Source organism: Dipodomys spectabilis, unplaced genomic scaffold (assembly GCF_019054845.1).
Source record: "Dipodomys spectabilis isolate Male_0828 unplaced genomic scaffold, ASM1905484v1 ptg000119l, whole genome shotgun sequence".
In the NCBI taxonomy this organism is placed as follows: Eukaryota; Metazoa; Chordata; class Mammalia; order Rodentia; family Heteromyidae; genus Dipodomys; species Dipodomys spectabilis.
The window spans coordinates 3,816,982-3,837,913 of record NW_024870796.1 but is presented as its reverse complement, the minus strand read 5'-3'; the positions used below and the strand labels follow the sequence as shown (position 1 = coordinate 3,837,913).

General features: G+C 53.4%; 1 protein-coding gene across 1 annotated transcript; it reads left to right on the top strand.

Annotated features, from left to right (window-relative positions):
* Positions 1–998: 998 nt before the first annotated feature.
* On the top strand, positions 999–19,911 carry Pdlim4 (PDZ and LIM domain 4). The gene is made up of 7 exons (XM_042688891.1): positions 999–1,153; positions 7,308–7,459; positions 12,054–12,132; positions 18,391–18,572; positions 18,777–18,940; positions 19,202–19,319; positions 19,549–19,911. Exons 1-7 carry the CDS (start codon positions 1,061–1,063, stop codon positions 19,751–19,753), a joined length of 993 nt encoding a protein of 330 aa, XP_042544825.1. The 5' UTR covers positions 999–1,060; the 3' UTR covers positions 19,754–19,911.
* The last annotated feature ends 1,021 nt before the right edge of the window (positions 19,912–20,932 follow it).

Here is a 20,932-nt window from a genome sequence, read left to right as displayed (position 1 = left end):
ACCTGAGGGGCCCAGAGAGCATGATCAGGGCTGTGGCCACATCATGGCACCTGTAGAAGCTATTCAAGGCCATCCTGGAGGGCAGCAGCAGGTAGTGAAGACTTGGAGGAGAAAAAGCTCCCAGGTGAAGGCCGCACAAGCATCCTCTCTCCCCCACACCACCCAGTGCCACTCAGTCGCTAGTGTCAGGGGACACCAAGCTCTTTGCCAAAAAGATGGGAGACAAGGAGGAGGTAGTGACAAAGTCTCTTGGAGGGTCCCAGGGGGCAAAACTGTGACACCCTGAAAAGACTAAAAGCACCTTGCTTCTAGACTTACATCCCCTCTTCCAGGCAGCATTCTTGGCCCTCCCGGACCAGTTTGGACATCTTTCTGGGTTGTTTCCCCCCCCCCCCCGTCCCCCCACCTCGACGCCCCCCTCCCCCCAAGATGCCCTCTGCCTGCTCCTATCCCCAGTCTGCGGCCGCGGCCCAGGCCTGCTCCAGCGCGGTGCTCCGAGGGCGGGAGCTGCAGGTTGGCCCGCCAGGACCTGGAGGAGGTTTTTTCGGAGGAACCAGGCGCGGCCCCATTCCCCCACCCACCAATCGGGGCCTCCCACCCGCTCGCCCCCCCCCCCCCATCCCTTCCCTGACTGGGGCACTGGCCCCATTAAAAAAGAAGAAGAAGAAAAAGGGGGGAACAGAACTTCAAAGGATCCTCTCCGGGCCTGAGTTTCCAAGAGGATTCGACACGTCGGGGCCGCCCCAATCTGGGGGTCTCTCTCTCTCTCTCTCTGAAGAAGTGGGTGGGGGCCGCCGGACAGCAGGCTGCGGGAGCCTGGGGAGGGGGAAGGTCCTCAGAGCCCCCCGAAGTGGGCGGGTCCGGCAGCCGCGGGGGCCAATCCGGGCGCGCAGGGCGCGGGGGCGGGGGCCGGGCGGAGGGGGGCGCAAGGGGGGGCCGGGCGGGCCGGGGGGCGGGGCGCGGCGCGGCGCGGCGGGGCCGGCGGCGGCAGGCGGCGGGCAGGCGGCGGCGCGGCAGTGGCCACGGCTCCTCGGTGTCCGGCTCTGGCTCCGGGTCCGCGATGTCCCACTCGGTGACTCTGCGCGGCCCTTCGCCCTGGGGCTTCCGCCTGGTGGGCGGCCGAGACTTCAGCGCGCCCCTCACCATCTCCCGGGTGAGTCTGGACTGTTTCTCTCGGGGAGACCCGGAGGCTCCAGATCTGAGATTCCCTCCTCCTCCCCAGTCCTTTGCGGGTGTGGGAGCGGAGGATGTGTGTGTGTGTGTGGGGGGGGGTGTCCCAACCCCAGACTTAGATCCCCGACGTGTCCAAAGTTTTAAAAGTGAGGATTGAGCTCCGGGGGACCCCCAGGCTCCGGGGGACCCCCAGGCTGGAGAGGTGGCTTCCAGGCGGGCAGCGTCGCCCCACCCCCTCCCCCTTCCCGCCCGGTCTGCTTTGCTTTTGGGGGGGGGGGGGTGTAGAGAGGGAGAAACACTATGGGCCTGGGGAAAACCCACAGTCATGAGCCAGGGATCTAGAAGCTCTATAGAGGCCAGGAGACACTCCTTACCACCCCAATCCTTGTCTGAAGTTTTGGGGTGGTGACTGAGAACCCCTTTTCCCTAAGGCTTCTGCATGTAAGGCTGGATGACCGCGCCCCCCCCCCCCCCAACTCCCAAAAGAAGGTCTGGGATTCTCCCTCAGTCTGAGAAGTTGATACACCCTAGCCTGCCTTCTGTGACCTCAGTCACCCTACGGTGAAATGACCAGAAGGAATTTTTTTTGGGGGGGGGAAGGGGCTTCTGAAAAGGGAAGACTAGTTGGTGCGAGGCCTCCTCTCCAAAAGCCAATAACAAGGCCAGAAGGCAGAGGCTAGGATAGCCTCAGCCCCATCCCTTGAAGGTCCCAAGTGTGAGACACAGGAGGAAGAAGATGGGGAACAACTCTGGGGAGATCACTCCTCCGAGGGGAGTAGGGAAGGAGCCTCAGGACCCATTGCAGGTGGTAAGGGGGGGGGGGATGAAATCCTGGCATATCTTAGGATTCCCTTGTCTGGGAAAGGGGCAGAAGAAGGGGCACCCTTCCCCCCCACAGACACTCTTTGGGATCCCCAGCCAAGAGGACTCTGGGCTCTGCCCTTAGTAGCTCCTAGTGGGAGAGATCAGAGAATGGGCCTGGGAGCATCTGAAGACCATCTCTTTGCCACCAGAGAGGTTGCTTGAGTATTTGGGGACTGGTAAATAAGGACCACCTGCCCCTAGCCTCTTACCTTCTCCCAGCCTGAGCACTAAGCTGAGTTCTAGAGGCTTTTTTTTTTCTTCCTCCTCCTAGTTTTTGGGAAGGGGTGGGCACTGGGTGGAGCATGGAATCACAGATTCCTCTTTCTGGAGCCAGGGTGACAGGCAGGGCCAGCTGTCTTCGCTTCCCACATCTGTCCTCAACCCCAGGTCCCAGAGGGCTGAGGGAGGTGGGTCTTTAACTCATCCCCAGTGGTGCCTTTCATCTCCCAGTTCTTTGAAAGATCCTGCTGTGTGTGTGTGTGTGTGTGTGTGTGTGTGTGTGTGTGTGTGTGTGTGTGTGTTCACAGAGGAGGGCTGGTGGGGTGTTAGGCCAGCCAACAAGCCAGGCACCCTAGGCGTGAGGCCGCTGACAGGCTCCGTGGCGGCAAGGAGCTGAGACATCTGTTGCCCACGCGGCTGCCTATCTGCCTGGGCAAGGCCTCCACACACATCACATTGAAGGCAGGGGCAGCCTTGTTTGGCCCAGGTTAGGATGGAGCCCCCCTCCCCCTCCTGCCGGCCAGCAGGCAGTCTAGGAAAAAGAAGTTTGCCTGGAACAGAGCCCCCTGGGCTGCCCTCCCTTCCCAAAGTCACACAGCAGCTGCTCAGGCTCAAAGGTGCCTGGATGACTGAGCCTGGGTTTTGAGTGGGATCTGGGAAAGATTTACAGGGCTGGGGAGACACAGGCCACAGCTTGCCTAGCAAGGTACCTCCAGGGGCAAGACTGCAGGGGACCGACATGTGGGAGTGTCCTCATCAAGGAGGCTCAAGATCTAGCCTCCCAAACCCCCAGGTTTCACAAGGCCTCTTCCACCCAGAGCTTGGTAGAAAGGGACAGCTTCGTGTGGACAAGCTGATCTGAGACTTAACTATATTCCCTCAGGATACCTCAGAGATCTTCGGGAACACTGTTCACCACTCCTTCCCCATAGACAGACCATAATAAGTTCTGGAGTTTTCCAAGCATCTATACTTGCCAGGCCCCACCCTAAGGGGTGTTGGGACCAGTACCTCCCCAGTAACCAGTCTTCAGAATGAGCATTACCACTGTATGACTGCCTTCTGTAGAAATGTCCCAAGCACCAAATGTCTCGTGTGTGTGTGTGTGTGTGTGTGTGTGTGTGTGTGCATGCATGCCAGTACTGGGTCTTGAACTCCGGGCCTGGGTGCTGTACCTGAGCCCATTTTGCTCAAGGATGGTGCTCTACCACTAAAGCAGCTCCACTTCAACTTTTGTGGGTTAATTGGAGATAAGAATCTCATGGACATTTCCTGCCCAGCCTGGCTTTGAACCAAGAACCTCAGATCTCAGCCTCCTGAATGGCTAGGATTATAGCCAAGAGCCACTGATGTGTTTGGCTCAGGACATCCCTTAGAAATAAACACTTCCGGGCTGGGAAGGTGGCTCATTGGTAAAGTGCTTGCCTTGCATGCATGAGGCCCTGGGTTCGATTCCTCAGCACCACATAAGCAGAAAAAAAAAAGCTGGAAGTGGTGCTATGGCTCAAGTGGTAGCATGCTAGCCTTGAGCTGAGGAGCTGAGGGACAGCGCCCAGGCCCAGAGTTCAGGCCCCACGACAAGACCCCTCCCCCCCCCAAAAAGAAATAAGCACTTCCACTTTGCATTGTAGATGGAGACACTGAGGAACCAAGAAGCATAGTGGGGTCAGGAATCTAGGCCTGTTGGGGGGCTTACTATGACTAACTTGGACAATATGGCCTTCTGAAGTTCCTGGACCACCACAGCATCTAGGCTGGGTGAAGCAGGGGTTGGAATAGTTGCTCCAGATGTGAAGAAGAGGTAGATGCATGCTCAATACCCTTCTGTTTATCCTGAAGTCGGCAGCTAGACAAATCACCCTGAATTCTACTCCATCCTGTGGCTTCCTTGCCTAAACCAATAGTCCCTTCTCGATCCGCAGGAGAAATGCTGGTTTCTCACCTGGTCCTGCAAGGCCCAACACATTTTCTGGTCCTTACATCTTCTCTGAACTTCATCGCTTCCATTCTCCCTTCAGTAATGACGCTTTTAGCCACCTCGTCTGCGTGTGTGTACGTGCTGGAATCCTGGCTTAGCCCTGTATCCGTAAAGTGTTTCTTTGGGTGTCAGTGTCTTCATCGAGGAAATGGGCCTGCCTTGGGAATTAATGAGACAATGCGTGTGAAGGCTCTTGAGAAAGTCATGGTTTCCTGGCCCTTTGCCGCCTTCTCTGACCAGAACGCCCCTCGCTTAATGGGACTGGCAGCATCCCAGCCACCCCTGCTTTCAAGAACTTCCTCCACCCACAGGGGACCTGAATGCGCCCCTTGTGCCGGCTGAGTCATCTTGTAGCTAGCCACCCCCTCTTCAGTGTGGAACTGGGGCACGATGCCTCCTACCCCAAGCCCCTCTTTCTGCATCTGTAGACCCCAGAGTCTAAGTGGAGGTAAAGTTGCACGTTGCCATGGACTGGTTATGGGTAAAGCATTGGCATGATCAGCTAACCATGAAGAGAGGAGAGCCTAGAGCAGAGCTTAGAGAAGATAATGGGATGGGATGGTGCCAAGTGGGCACCTGCCCCAGGAGGACAGGCTTGTGCAGGTGCCCAGACCTTACCAGTGCACATTAATGGTGGTCTGGCTTGGCTTTGGAAGAGAACATTCCTTGAGGGAGGCTATTTTAGGGCAGGTCAGCTTGGGCAGTGCCCATACCAGGCCTCCAGCCAAGGACTGCCAGCACCTCAGCTTTTGTCTCCTTACTAGTAGGAGCTGGCTGAGCTGAGCTGGCTGGACTTCCAGGAGCCGCTGCCCCCATTAATAAGAACACGGTTGGTTGGTCACTGGACACCAGTGGTTCACACTTGTGATCCTAGCTACTCAGGAAGCTGAGATCTGAGGATCATGGTTCAAAGCCAGGCCAGGCAAGAAAATTGTACCTCCACTTAATTACCCCCCCCCTCAAAAAAAAGCTTGAAGTGAAGCTGTGACTCAAGTGGTAGAGTGCTAGCCTTGAGCAAAGGAAGCTCAGGGATAGCACCCAGGCCCTTAGTTCATGCCCCAGGACCCACCCTCCCCACCCACCCCCCCACACACAGAGCACCCCTAGCTAGAGTGGCTAAGTGGCTCAGAACAAAGGAGCCTCAAGTCTATTTCTTTTTGTGTCTGTGTGTATGTGCTGGTCCTGAGGTTTGAATTTAGAGCCTGGGTGCTATCCCTGAGTTTTTGTGTTGAAGGCTAGTGCTCGACCACTTGAGTCACAGCTCCACTTCTGGCTTTTTGGTGGTTCATTAGAGGTCAGAGTCTCACAGACTTTCCCACCCAGGCTAGCTTTGAACCATAATCCTCAGATCAGTGTCTAGCTCAAGTCTATTTCTATTATGTTGGAACCAAGCTAGAGTAGAGGAGCGAGTCCCCCTGGATTGCTTACTCAGGTCTCTGTGAATCTGCTCTCCTCTCTCACGTGGTTTTTGTCAGATGACCGGCATTGTACATTTCCAATATGAACACAGCCTGACCTTGTGAGGGCGGTCCTGACACTGGGGATCCTGCAAGGGGAAGTGGAGGTGGAGTTGTGACCCAGAGTACAGGCTGATCATTGCAACTCTGTACTTGGTTAATGAGGTGATGTACAGACCTCTCCCCATTTTAATTGTAACAAGGCATGAACAAAGTAGAACAAATGTGCTAATGGGGCACACAGAGTACCACAAGGAAGTGGCCTGTTTGCTGAGACTTGAAGGAGAAAAAGGATACGCTACTGGGTAGGGAGTTTGGGAATCAAAGGAGACAGTGTTCTGGGCAGAGGGTCAAGTTCAGTAGCGCAAAGTTGTAATCCCAACTACTCAAGGTCAGATGGAGCAAAATAACAAAACCCTTATCTCATCAAGCCAGGTAATACCAGCTATGTCTGAGCCATGGGTGGGAAAACTAGTCCAAGACCTGCAAGGCAAAAGAGGGAGACCTTATCTGAAAAAAAATAACTATAGCACAAAAAGGGCAAGATTCAAGTGCCTGCCATGTTATGAGGCCCTGAGTTCAAACCTCAGTAAATAAAAGTAAAAAAGAGCCAGGCGCCAGTGGCTCACACCTATAATCCTAGCTACTCAGGAGACTGAAATCTGAGGATTGAGATTCAAAGCCAGCCCTGGCAGGAAAGTCTGCAAGACTCTTCCCTCCAGTCAACCACTAGGAAAGCAGAAGTGGCGCTGTGGCTCAAGTGGTAGAGTGCTCGCCTTGAGCTGAAGAGCTTAGGGACAGTGCCCAGAGCCCAGAGTTCAAGCCCCATATCTGACAAAATACAAAAATAAAAAGGCTTATTTGGGGCATTTGTGGAAGCCTGGAGGGGAGCACTGGTGCCTGTGAGTCCCCAGAAAGTAGAAGAGTGAATGTGAATGAGCTGAGTGGCCAGATCACGTAAGTAGGGTGCAGGAGCTGCTATCCAGCCTGGCTGGGTGGCGCATTGTATGTGTGAAGCATCTGTGACATGCACGTGCTCTGTATATATGAAACACACGTATGTGAGCATCTGTGTATGTGTGTCCCTTGCCTGTCTTGGGGTATGTATACAGATTGCCAGAATGACATCTCATTTGTCCCAGGCCAGATAAATCCCCGCTCACACACCTTCACACCTTACTAGGCCTCCTAGTGTGTGTGTGTGTGTGTGTGTGTGTGTGTGTGTGGTGTTTGGCAGTCCTGGAGCTTGAACTCAAGGCCTGAGCACTATCCCTGAGCTTCTTTTGCTCAAGGCTAGCACTCTACCACTTGAGCCACAAAACCACTTCTGGTTTTTTCTGTGTATGTGGTACTGAGGAACGGAACCCAGGGCTTCATGCATGCTAGGCAAGCACTCTACCACTAAGCCATCTTCCCAGCCCCTTGTTTGCTTGTTTTTTAGAGCAGAGACTACAACAAGGGCATACCTGGGAACCTCATTCAGCCCCTTGGATGCCCACCTACAAATCACACTGGCAGCATGACCACAACTGTGGCCAGGTTCTGAGGTTGGAGGAAGTGTAGGGCAGAAGGGCCACATAATGACTGTGTAAACCATCTAGCTTGTCCACCTACAGGTCCATGCTGGCAGCAAGGCTGCGCTGGCTTCTCTATGCCCAGGAGACCTGATTCAGGCCATTAATGGCGAAAGCACAGAGCTCATGACACACCTGGAGGCTCAGAACCGCATCAAAGGCTGCCAGGATCACCTCACCCTCTCTGTGAGCAGGTACATACCCAGGCTGGGCCAAGAGGAGGGGACCAGAGAATAGGGGTGGTGCTGGGACAATGGAGGGGTCCCAGGTGACCTGGATCTCACACATCCTCTCTGCCTCAGTTCTCAGACACCCCATCCAGGCCAGGTGTTTTGGGAGCCATGTTTTCAGAGGCCTGGGAAGGCTATGGTTGAGGACTGGGGTGGCTTCAGGAGGGGCCAAGGTGATTTTAACTCAAGACTGGGAATCACTTAACAGGAATAAGATTCTGTCATTCTGTCTCTGTCTGTCTGTCTCTCTCCCACCTTCTCTTCCTCCTTCTTTTCCTCCAGTCTAAACACTCCAGTCTCTCTCCTTGGCTACCAAGCACTCCTATGAACACCACAGCTGCCCTAACTCACCATGACCCATGCCTCTGCTGTATCTAAGCTGGATTTGGAATGAGCTTCTTTGCCGTAACCCATGTAATGCTGTGTGGCTCACGGTCTGGGGGAAGATAGCGAGTCACTGGGCTCCACCTGTGCCCCCAAAGACAGGGCTAGAATGAAAGATCCGGTTCCCCTGCCTTGCTCCTGGATCCTTTAGTCAGCTCTGACAGGCAGTTGGGCCTAATCCTAGCTGAATGAGATCTCCCCGCCCCATTTCCCTGCCTGGATGTGAAGTCAGACATAACTTACTGCTCAGCTCTGCCACGTTCACCACTAATAGGGACTTTCCACGACCCCCCGTGGAAGTGTGTGGGTGAAACCTCCACCAAACCACAGCACGGCTAACCATGCCTTAGAACTTCTATTGGCTCAGGACCTGTAAATGTGTTAGGAAAGTTGTTTCTTTCTTTCTTTTATTCTTTCTTTCTTTCTTTCTTTTTCTTTCTCCTTCCTTCCTTCCTTCCTTCCTTCCTTCCTTCCTTCCTTCCTTCCTTTCTTTCTTTCTTTCTTTCTTTCTCTTTCTTTCTTTTTCCCTCCCCTGGGCCTCTCTCTTTCTGTTGGTCATGGGGCTTGAACTCAGAGACTGGGCCCTGTCCCTGAGCTTTTTCACTCGAGGCCTAGTGCTCTACAATTCTGAGTCACAGCTCCACTTCTGGTTTTCAGTCAGTTATTTGGAGATAAGAGTCGCATACTTTCCTGCCTGGGCTGGTTTTGAACCACGATCCTCAGATCTCAGCCTCTGAGTAGCTAAGATTACAGGCATGAGCCACTCACACCTGGCAGTAGTAATGTTTTTAAGATAGCCCGTTTGTGCTTAGCCCATTACCTGGTCTGGGTTGGGGGTTCAGGACCCTTTGGCTGTGCTCTTATGGCACTGAGTAGGCCCAGATGCAAATCTAGAGCCTGGTATACTTCACTTGGCACATAGAGAGGACACCCAGATTTGGAGTTCCATAGAACTGGTCTTCATCCAGACTGGGAACTTAGGTACCCAGGTGACCTCTGTTAGCTTGGGTTTCCTTTCCCATAAAAGAGAATCATGTTCATCACCCTCTTCCAGACTGAGGCACACAGCTGTTTAGGGGAAAAGAATCAGCACTATTCTGCCCACAGCAGCTCTGAGGCCTCCCAGCCTGGCTGGGTTCCTGGGCCCTGACTCACCTCCGGCTTTGCTGTCTCTCGGAACAAGGGCAGCCCTGATGGTGCTGGAATCAGGGGCGGCTCACAGTGGCCTGAGTCAGGAGATTCCCAGAGAGAATGATGTCAAAGAGGGTAGCGGGTGGAGGTCTCCCTTTTCCTTCCTTCCCTCCCTGCTCATTTGTTCCAAACCAGGCTTAGATGAAGCCAGAGGGCCATTGACCTGTTGCATTCTGGGAGTGGCAGTTTCCAAAATGCCATCTGGCTCTTGGAGCAGATGGGAGCATACTGTCCACATACAGAGCTGGGCTCCTAGCCAGGAGCTGGTGGCTCACACCTGTCATCCTAGCTACACAGGAGGCCGAGATCTAAGGATCCCAGTTCAAAGCCAGCCCAGGCAGAAAAGTCCATGAGACTTTTATCTGCAATGAAATATCAAAAAAAAAAAAAAGCCAGAAATGGAGCTGTGGCTCCAGATGGTAGAGTGCTAGCCTTGAACAAAAATGCTCAGGTACAGTGCCCAAGCCCTGAGTTCGAGCCCCAGGACTGGTGCATGTACATATGTATATACACACACAGATGGGTTCCAGTCCATGCTATCCTCTTAACAAGTGCTTTACCCTCCAAACCTTGGATTTTCTCAGCTCCGGGATGGGGACTGATTTTTTTTTTTTTTTGGTCGTGGGGCCTGAACTCTGGGCATGGGCGCTGTCCCTCAGCTCTTCAGTTCCAGGCTAGGGCTCTACCACTTGAGCCACAGCACCATTTCTAGCTTTTTCTGCTTATGTGGTGCTGAGGAATTAAACCCAGAGCCTCATGCATGCAAGGCAAGCACTCTACCACTGAGCCACCTTCCCAGCCCCGGATGGGGACTGCTTTATGATCTGGGCATTGAACGGTGAGGAGGTACCAGGCTGCTCAGTGAGTGTCAAAACCCGAGACCTCACTTCCTGCCTGTCAGACAACCCTCACACACTGCAATCTGGGGGCATGAGATTTGGGGAGTGACCTTGACCCTCTGGCCCAATATTCCTTCTCTATCTACACTCCCTATCCTGCCTGTTCTGTGGGGCATCACGTAACAGGGGCTCTGCAGAGGGTCAACCTGAGTGAGGGTCCAACTAAAGTGAGGGTCCAAGGTGCAATTGTACAGCCCAGCTTCTTGCTTTGTTCAGAGGTAGTGAGGTAGAATCACCTGCCCTGCCTGAAATGTGTGCGTGCGTGCGTGCGTGCGTGTATGCGTGCGTGCGTGCGTGTATGTGTGTGTGTGTGTGTGTGTGTGTGTGTGTGTGTGTGTGTGTGTTGTGTGTTTGCCAGTCCTAAGGCTTGAACTCAGGGCCTAGGCCTTGTCCTTGATCTTTTTTTTTTTTTTCTCAAGGAGCGTGCTCTACCACTTGAGCCACAGCTCTACTTCCCACTTGTTGGAAATTTATTGGAGATAAGCATCTCATGGACTTTCCTGCCTGAGCTGGCTTCGAACTGTGATCCTCAGATCTCAGCTTCCTGAGTAGCTAAGATGACAGAAGTGAGCCACTAACACCTGCCGGCCCTTCATTCTTATCTAATGTCTTGGGCAATGTGGCTGTGGGTGCTCACCCTTTGACCTCAGACTTAGACTTCCCAGTAGTACATACAGAATTCTGGAGAAATACAATGTCACATAGCCACACAAGATGTTCAGCTAAGTCGAAGGTGTAATTAGAGCCATGAAGGAGGCAATCATCCAGAACGCGTTACAGACAGAAGGCCAGAGGAGGCTGGGCATGTGGGCTAAGTGGTAGAGTGCTTAACTAGCATGTATGAAGCCCTGGGTTCGAGTCCTCAGTACCACATACACAGAAAAAGTCAGAAGTGGCGCTGTGTGGCTCAAGTAGTAGAGTGCTAGCCTTGAACCCAGGCCCCAGGACTGGCCAAAAAAAAACACCCAAAAACCAAAAATCAAAAGGCCAGAGGAAGGAGATTGCTCTAAGATGACAGAGCCTTGATCCCAAGGGCCTTTGGAACACTGTGAGGTAGAGAGGTGGACTTCAGGGGGTCAAGGAATGGGCAGAAGTGGGGAATTACAGAGTCAATGTGGTCTTTAGATACAGATCATCAAATCCCTCAGCCAATAAAGAAAAGAAGGATTGAGTGCTAGGCCAGTGGTGTGAACTTTAGAAGCCCCAGTGGGGGGGTGGGGGGTGGAGGGGGGTGTCTCAGTTGTGGGGGGAGGCACTGTTTCTCTTTGGTCTTACCAGCCTCACTTCATACTGCTTCCCCATCTAGGGTCCACACACACCTTCCTGGTTACCTTCTCACGGAGCTGCTACTGAGCCCCAGGGCTGGGCCCTGGTCCCACAGTGGCTAGGCCCCGCCTGGCCTGCTTATGGCAGGTTTATGATGTTTTCTCCCTCCTGAGTTGTGTTTGGCTTTTGGTTTCTATGGCGAAGCAGGAATTTCCTAATGGCCTGTTTCCCATCTGGGCTGGGCAGAGACATCGGTGGTGATGATTCTGCCGGGCCAAGCTGCTGCTGCAGCAGAAGCCAAAAGGGAGGTGTTCCCTTCAGAGCCTCCATTTCACCTCCCCAAGAGCTTGACCCTAGGCCCCAGCTGGAAGCCGGGGATGGCCAAGGGATGAGTTGGACAGGCTTCTGGCTGAATCTATGTGTGAGGCCTACTACTAGCTGAGGCCACTGTAGCAGAGCCACAAAGAGGGTAGAAGGCAGGGAAGGTTGGTGTACAGGGCCTCTGCAGCAGCCTCTCCAGAAACCAGACAGGAAAAGGACAGGCTGCTGGGAATAAAGGCAGCAGCACATAACCCTGCCTCAAGATTGTGGCAGATCTGGGCTTGTGGCTCTTTTCTACAGCAGGTACCATTGTGGGTGAAGAAGGAAAGCACTGGGGTGGTGTTCCCTTCCTCTCTCCCCACCCCCCTTGGAGGGCACAGACCTGTTCCTGGGTGGTTGTGGGCACAGCCCCTCTGAACCGTGGTTCTTGGGCATGATGGGTACAGAAGGCACTATGCCAGTTTCTGACTATCTGACTATCCCAATTTCTGCCATAGGCCTGAGAACAAGAGCTGGCCCAGTGCCCCAGATGACAAGGCTCAGGCTCACAGGATCCATATTGACCCTGAGTCTCAGGTATGTACAGATACCACCTGACCTGGCCTGGCTTAGAGTGAGTCCAGGGCAGAGGAATCAGGCCTGTACTGGCTATGCCGATCATAATTCTCGGATGCCCAGGACAAAGACTGAATCAGAAAGCTTCTCTAGAATGTACCCACAACCCCATCCCATGTTCCTCAGATCCTAGTCTCCACTCTAAGCAAACCTTGGTTCTAGACAGTGGTGCTATGATAAAAACTCTTTGGCCTAGAGTATCTTTCTTTCTTCTTTTCTTTGCTTTCTTTCTTTCTTTCTTTCTTTCTTTCTTTCTTTCTTTCTTTCTTTCTTTCTTTCTTTCTTTCTTTCTTTCTTTCTTTCTTTCTTTCTTTCTTTCTTTCTTTCTTTCTTTCTCTGTCAGTCCTAGGGCTTGAACTCAGGACCTGAGTTTCTTTTTTGGGGGGGGTCCGGTCATGGGGACTGAACTCTGGGCCTGGGCCCTGTCCTTCAGCTCTTCACCTCAAGGCTAGCACTCTACCACTTGAGCCACAGCGCCACTTCCGGCTCTTTTCTTTTTGCTTATGTGGTGCTGAGGAATCGAACTCAGGGCCTCATGCATGCAAGGCAAGCGCTCTACCACTGAGCCACCTTCCCAGCCCGACCTGAGCTTCTTTTGATCAAGGCTAGCACTCTACCACTAGAGCCACAACACCACTCCTGGCTTTTTCAGTTTATATGGTACTGAGGAATCAAACCCAGAGCTTCATGCACGCTAGGCAAGCACTCTACCACTAAGCTACCTTCCTAACTCTGGCCCAGAGTTCACTTTGGGCCCGGCCCTAGCATTGCTAGATCAGGAAGAAGTCAACAGGCTTGGCAGAAGGTGGCAGCCTCAAGCTATGTATGGCATGATCCCAGACCAGGACACATTCCTTTGTCTCATCCTGTCCAAGACTGAAGTTCTCTCCTGGCTAATCTGTCTGTGTAACCAGCACTCTTCAGGCTACAGTCTGCTTAGTCTCCTTGTCATGTGGGACTGAAAGCACAGCGATGGCTCTGTTCTCCAGGCAAGTGAGAGGGGCCCGAGTTGCCTCAGGGCCGCATTTTGCCATGGGGCTAAGAGGTGTGTAGCTGAGCACTCAACACCGAGGTATGTCTTGCCATCTTACCATCTCTGGGCCAAGGTGTTTGAGCAAGTGAGTGACTGAGCCAATCAGTCTTGTAGCCAGGGCATATAATTGGGGGACCTTGGTCTCCTGGGCCTGCTTTTGTTTCTTCTCCATGTGGAGAACAGAAATGGACTGAGTACCGGGTGTCAGTGGCTCATACCTGTAATCCTAACTATTTAGCAGGCTGAGATCTGAAGATGACTGTTCAAAGGCAGCCTGGGCAGGAAAATGAATCTGTGAGACTTTTTTTTGTCCATCTTGGGCTTGAATTCTGGGCCTGGGCACTGACCCTGAGCTCTTCAGCTCAAGGCGAGCACTCTACCACTTGAGCCACAGCGCCACTTCCAGTTTTCTGGTGGTTGATTGGAGATAAGAGTCTCACAGACATTCCTGCCCGGGCTGGTTTTGAAGCAAGATCCTCAAATCTCAGCCTCCCGAGTAGCTAGGATTACACCCAGCCTGTGAGACTTTTTATAGCTAATTAATTACCAAAAAGCTAGAAGTGGGACTACCAAAACGTTGGAAGTGTGGCGCGAGTGGTACAATACTAGCTTTGTACACAAAAGCTCAGACACAGCACTCAGATCCTGAGTTTAGGCCCCAGGATCAGCATGCACGCGCATGTGTGCACACATGCACACACACACACACACAGAGGCACTGAGGACAGGGAAAAGGATCTGTCCTGTCCTGACCCCTTCCTCACCAATAGTCCCCCTCTTGGCTCTGATACCTGTTTCCTGCCTTACCTCATCTGGCATCCCTCACACCAGATGTTTACCATGGTCATAGAGTGGCTGTGCTGGCAGGGCAGAGGCACAAAGAGGTCCTAGAATAGGGGAAGTCAGGGGTCAAAGGCTCACAGGGGAGGCATGTGACTGAGAGAGAGGGCTTCCTGGAGGAGGAGTATCGGAGCCCAGACCTGAAGACCTAGGAAGAATAAGGCAGGCAGAGGAGCGTGGACAGAGGAAGTGTGCTCAGGAAAGCACATACAGAGGTCCAGAGGTGAGGGTGAGACTCTACTATCAGTTCAGAAAAGCTCAGGGGGAGGAGGGCAGGTGGGAAGGGTGAGAGAATGGGACTGAGGTTGGGGGGGGGCGCGGCCATGGAGAAGCTATTGGGCTCGCTTATCAGCATCCTCAGCTATATTCCTGCAGGGATTCATAATCACATCTACGTCTCCCTCACGGACCAGAGGCTCTAGGGCAGAGGGCAGGAGGCAATTTGATCTAGACAAAAACCAGCTAAGCCTAAGCTGGGGCCGAGCAGAGGAAGAGCTGCACGGCGCAGGTGCACAGATCCCCCCTCGAGAGGCAGCAATGCTAGGATGGGCCAGATGGAGGCCCAAGCTCTGGAACATGATGCTCAGCCATGTTTCCATTTTCATTCTGAGAGGCTCAGGGCCCGTGGGCCCAGGAGCCTGGGACCTATACAGTTACGACTCATTAGAAGAGCAAGCTACGCATGCTCCAACTGATGGCAAGAGATTTTTTTTTTCCCACTAGTGACAGGGTAGCCCCCCCCCCCCTTAGCCATTACTCCCCTTTTGTACTGAAAAGGTCATGGGCTTCACGGGTGGTGACCAAAACACCCCTCCCCCACCCTTGCCAGGCTATGTCCTCACCAAACAGACACAGGCTTCATTGTCCCCCACCCTTTGCGGGGGTAGGGGGTTGTGGGGGGGGTGAGAATGGAGCCAGCCAGCATCGTTAGCTCCAGGACCGACCAGCACAAGGTACTCCGGCCAGGTGTCTGCCAGTGGAACAGGCTGAGGTCAGTAGATCCACGTGCCCTGCAGGACCACGGGAGACGGTCCTCTTATAGTCTCCCTGCCCCCCTCCACGTGAGAACCTTGTGCTTTTCCAGGCAGAAGAAGCCAAGTGATCCTTGAAGCTGGAGATGGGAAGGAACAAGTCAGGTGGAGCAGGTGATGCCTGCATTCCCAGCCACCTCTTCAGTTTAGCACCAGCTGGGACTTAGCCCCAAGAAGAGCCAGCAGCCCATCTAGAGGTGACAGTCACCTCTATTAATCTGAGTATTCCAGATGCTATCTTTTTTTTTTTTTTTAAAGACAAATCCCAGACTTGGAATCCTCCAACCTCAGCTTCTAAGTGCTGGGATTATAGGCATGTGTCACCACACCCTGCTTAGATTCTTTCTTTAGTCATGTGAAGGCTAGGTAAGCAAACAGATCATTTCTGCTGAAATGCTCAATAACCCTTCAGCAACCCAATCAGCCACAGGACCAGTAGAGAAAACAGGAAGCATGTGGTATGAAGGGAACACAGGGAGTAGGGGATTCAGGCAATCTGGGGCTCAGCAATTCACCCAATGATAGCCATTCACCCAATGGGGCATTTGCCGTGGAAGTACTTGGTATAGGTCACTGTCTTCCTGCATTCCCCACGCAAGGAACTGATGCCATAGAAATGGTCACATCCCCCAGTTCACAGATGAAGAGCCTGAGGTTCAGAGAAGCAGAGTGATTTGCCAAGTTAGTACATGATCGGGCCAGGACTGGATCCAAAATGGAGGTCTGAGCCACTGAGTTGCTACATGGGTGGCCACAAGAGGGGCAGGGACTGCCTGATGACCTTGTAATAGACTCCCCACACCCTGCTGGGTTGGGGGCCAATGAGGGCCTCCCTCCCTCCTTCTAGGCTCTGGTTCCTCAACTCCCATTCCCCCTTCCCATTGAAGCCTCTACCCCAGGCCCAGCCCCACCCCCATGGACCACAGCCCATCTGGTCTCCATTAGAGGCCAGCGCTGCCTGCTGCCTGCCTGCCCGCCCGGCTGACACATGTGTGAGACTGCTCAGGTTTCTAAGAGGCTTTCGTTGGGTCTAATTAAGGATGTTGCTGCTGCAGCAGCAACCATAGGCCCCTACCCAGGCAGCAAGGCATTCTTTGTCAGAGCAGGGAACATGAGGAAGAGGCCCCTAGATGCTTCCACCCTCCAGAAGAGAAAGGGACAGTCAGGGCATAGTCTGGGGGCCTGAGTGTACTCTGAGGTTGTCTGAGTTCAAGCCGGGCTCTTTCCTACTAGGATAGGTGTCCTTTCCTTTCCATCCAGGCTTCCAGTCCCACTTGCAGCACAAGAGAGGTTTACATATCATCTCCCAGGCTAAGGCCGAGACCTTCCCCCTGGCCTGGATTCGAGCCTCACCCTAAAATCAGGCTGCTCTGGCTGCTAGCCCAGTTTCAACCACAGGAGCCAACGTGGCCTTCCTTGAGTGATCTGTGCCGGATACAAGTCTGTGTTACCACATATGTGTGATTGAGGGGGTTGGTAAGTGACTGGTAGCTCATATCTAGCTACTCAGGAGACTTGAGATCTGAGGATCACAGTTCCAGGCCAGGAAAAGTCCATGAGACACTTATCTCCAATTAACTGTCTCCCCGCCCCCCTCCCCCCTAAAAAAGCCAGAAATGGAGCTGTGGCTCAAGTGGTAGAGAAAAGACTCGAGCATAAAAACTCAGGGACAGAGAGCAGACCTTGAGTTCAAGCCCCAGAACCAGCATGCATGAGCGCGTGTGCGCGCGCGCGCACACACACACACACACACACACACACACACACACACACACTCTGCCTGCTATAGGCTGGGGAGCAGGAAATCGGGTGCAGGCTCGGGTCCAGAGGGGATGACCTTACCACAGCACTCTTGGGCCTCAGATCATTCTCTGAAGCTTCTGCACATCTGGCTTTAGGACAAAGGTTTCCTTCTTGTGTTCCCAATCATGAGCCCACCAGGCACTTAGAATAGTTTTAGCAGGCAAGAACTCAGCATCAAGACCATCTCTGCTAGAAAACCACGCACTCTGCTACAGTCATATTGCTTTTAAAAAGCCTTCTTCGAACTGGAGGCCATAGTTTAGAGCTGTAATCCCAATGATTCAGGGAGTACAAATTGGGAAGATGAAGATTTAAGATGCTCTTGGGCAAAAAAAATAAATAAACTTTAAAAGACTCTGATCTCAGCCAGTGAGAATGAGTTGTACATGCCTCTGGTTTCTGCTACTTGAGAGGTGTAAATAGGAGGATCATAGTCCAGGCTATCCCCAAACAAAAGTATCAATACTGATCCTCAAAATAACTCAGCCAAAAGGGGTAGGTGTGACTCAAGTGGTAAAGCACCTGCCTAGCAAGTACAAGGCCCCTCAGTCCAAACCTCAGTACTGCCAAAAACCAAATAAATGTTTGGGGATGGGCCCTCCCCAAATCCTTTTTTTGATTGGTTGTGGGGCTTGAACTCTGGGACTGGGTGCTGTCCCTCAGCTCTTCAGCTGAAGGTTAGTGCTCTACCACTTGGGCCATAGTGCCACTTCTGGTGTTCTAGTGGTTAATTGGAGAAAAGAGTCTCACGGACTTACCTGCCAAAGCTGGCTTTGAACTGCAATCCTCAAATCTCAGCCTCCTGAGTAGCTAGGAAGACAGGTGTGAGCCACTGGCATCTGCTCCCCCCCTATCCCCACCATGCTTATACTGGAGCTTGACCTCAGAGCCACACCTCTACTTCTAGCTTTTTGCTGGCTAACTAAAGCTAGAGCCTTAGATTTCTCCTGCCCTTGATGGCTTTGAGGCTTAACCCTCAAATCTCAACCTACTAATTAGGTAGAATTACAAGCATAAGTCACTGGCACCTGCTTTTCCAACACAATCTTTTTTTTTTTTTTGCCTGGCTTGGGGCTTGAACTCAGGGCCTGGGCTCTGTCCCCAAGCTCCTATTGTTCAAGGCTAGTACTCTACCACTTGAGCCACAGCACCACTTCTGACTTTTTCTGTTCATGTGGTACGGAGGAATGGAACCCAGGGCTTTGTGCATGCTAGGCAAACACTCTACCACTAAGCCATGTTCCCAGCCCCCAACACAATCTTGAATTCCACATAACTCTGGTGTTCGTGTCTGACTTTCTACAAGCATTTTTCAGTTCTGTAGTGGCTGAGCCAGGCCTTGGGCTCAGCCCTTCTCCATAGAGCCTTTCCTAATGGTACCCGACTAGACATTGGCACCTAAAGACTAGGCAGAGATGCTAGAGCAGAGTAGCCAGCCAGCATCTGAAGCCTGTCAGGAAAGGATGAAGTGAGGTCAAAGAATGCTCATGGGCCTGAGGGTCTCATTCATAGGATGGCAGTCCGGTGACCAGCAGGCGGTCCTCAGCCACAGGGATTGGGTCCGAAGAGAACAGACCAAGCCTGGGATCTCTGTATGGGCAGCCACCTCGCCTTCCAGTCCCTCACAATGGCAGCAGCAATGAGGTCAACCTGCCGGCCCAGATGAGCAACCTGCACGTGTCTCCACCGCCCAGGTACTTCATTGAAACCATACCCAAATGCCATCCTAACCCCTTATCCCACGGATCTTCTATCCTGGCCCCTGACCCTTGATCATAGATCGCAGTTGCATTCGCATTCAGAAAGCTTCACTAGTCTTCCCCCAAGCCATCAGAGTGAAAGAAGATTGGAAGTGAGATGCCACCTTGATCCTTCTCCATTTCTTTTCTCCTGCTTAGTGCCGACCCAGCCAGGGGCCTCCCAAGGAACCGGGACTGCAGAGTGGACCTGGGTTCAGAGGTGTACCGGATGCTAAGGGAGCCAGCAGAGCCCGCCACCGCTGAACCCAAGCAGTCATGCTCCTTCCGCTATCTGCAGGGCATGCTAGAGGCGGGCGCGGGCGGTAAGATTCCGCTGCACCTCACCCTGACTGCAGTCTCCCTTCCTACCCCAGTCCCCCCCTACACGCACACACACGCACACACACACACACACACACACACACACACACACGCACGCACACGCATGCGCACACGCACACACACGCATGCACAACTTGACTTGGCCTGAGCCTCCAGCCCCCTCCCCTCACCCCGGGCTTCATGGACCTGGAAGCAACCCCCACCCCACCCCCGCCTTATGCCACCTGCTGTCCGGGTTTCAGGGGAGCGACCTGGGCCTGCTGGCCCCCGGAACCTCAAGCCCACCGCCAGCAAGCTGGGCGCCCCATTGAGTGGCCTGCAGGGGCTGCCGGAGTGCACGCGCTGCGGCCACGGGATCGTGTGAGTACCTGGAGCCCAAGCTCCGCCTCCCAGGGCCCGGGTAGGGGGCGTGGCCACCAACCTGTCAGTCACCCCGATGACGCAAGGGAGGGGGCGTGTCCGAGAATCTTGTCAGTCACTCCCGAGTGGGCGTGCTCACGGAGCCCGTCCGTCACCTCCCCTTCGGGGGGCGTGGCCGAATCTGTCAGTCATCCCGGTGACGCTCCCTCCCACCCTCCCCTCCCAACAGGGGCACCATCGTGAAGGCGCGGGACAAACTCTACCACCCCGAGTGCTTCATGTGCAGCGACTGCGGCCTGAACCTCAAGCAGCGGGGCTACTTCTTCCTGGACGAGCGGCTCTACTGCGAGAACCACGCCAAGGCGCGCGTCAAACCCCCCGAGGGCTACGATGTAGTGGCCGTGTACCCCAACGCCAAGGTGGAGCTCGTCTGAGCGCCCCCCCCCTCCCCCGGGGTGGTGGAGGTGGGGGGGGAGGGCCGAGGAGGGGAGCGGGGACACCTGTCCCACCCCACGCCATCCCCCCGCTGCACTCCGTGTCCCCGCGTGGCCTGTGTAAATACATTCCCCCCTGCCTCTCTTAATAAAGACCCCTCTGCTCCGTGCCAAACCCGGTGCCCTGGGCCTGGGGTGGTTCTTGCCAGGGGTCTGAGCTGACCTGAGTGGAAAGCTTGTCCGCTAGGATCTGAGAGGGTGGAGCCTGGAGCTCCCTCCACCAGGGGAGAGACTGGGTGTGCAAGGACCGTGGGTGGTGTCACTTTAAGGATCCCCCCCCTCTTCACCCCCCGGATTCTCCCGGGAGACTCTTGTTTTCTAGTTCCTTCTCCTCGACACTAGGGGGCGCGCTTGACTTTTCCTAGAGCGAAAGGTTTTTTGTTTTAGAGGTGCCTTGGCCCCCTTGCAAGTCACCTGTCCCCAAGGTCAGGAGAAATGACACCCCCTCTTCCCAGGGCTCCCCCCCCCCCCGAACTTCTCATCGGGAGCCTGCCTTGGCGCTTGTATCCTTCCAGGTCAGACTTACACTTTGCTGTTGTTGTTTTTTTAATTTTTAACAATCCTAGGGCGTGAACTGAGGGGCCTGGGCCTGGTCCCTGAGCTTTTGGTTTGGGTTTTATTTCCACTTCTGGCTTTTTTGAAAGTTCATTGGAGATTAAGAGTCTCGTGGACTTCCTTACCCAGCTGGCTTTGAACCGTGATCTTCAGATCACAGCCTCCCAAGTAGTTCTAGAATTACAGGCATAAGCCACTAGCTCCAGGCCCTGACTCACACTTTAAAAAAAAATAATAATAATGGTTGTAAAGTTGCAGTGTGTCCTGGGATCACGGTGTCCTACTATCTAAGGCTAGTGGATCTATCCTGGTTAAGAAGCTGACTCTCTGGCTGTTTATTTGGCAAACCTGCATAATGTGTGCTCAGTGTGCTGTTTTCCGTTTTATGCTATCCCAAACCATAAAGGGCTCTTAGCAATTCTCATTCTAACCTTCAGCATGCAATAGTACCCATCTCCTCCCAATTTTTCCCCACACTGGATGTTTTCCATTTTTTTTATCTAATAAGTAAAATGTAGTGTGTAGCTGTTTTAATCTGGCATTTTTCTGATTACTGTGATGTCC

Excerpts from the sequence above, each read along its gene's own strand:
- Pdlim4 (XM_042688891.1), top strand. The coding sequence starts at position 1,061 with ATGTCCCACTCGGTGACTCTGCGCGGCCCTTCGCCCTGGGGCTTCCGC. Across the intron at positions 1,154-7,307 it reads CGCCCCTCACCATCTCCCGG|GTCCATGCTGGCAGCAAGGC; the intron begins GTGAGTCTGGAC and ends GTCCACCTACAG. Across the intron at positions 18,573-18,776 it reads CACGTGTCTCCACCGCCCAG|TGCCGACCCAGCCAGGGGCC; the intron begins GTACTTCATTGA and ends TCTCCTGCTTAG.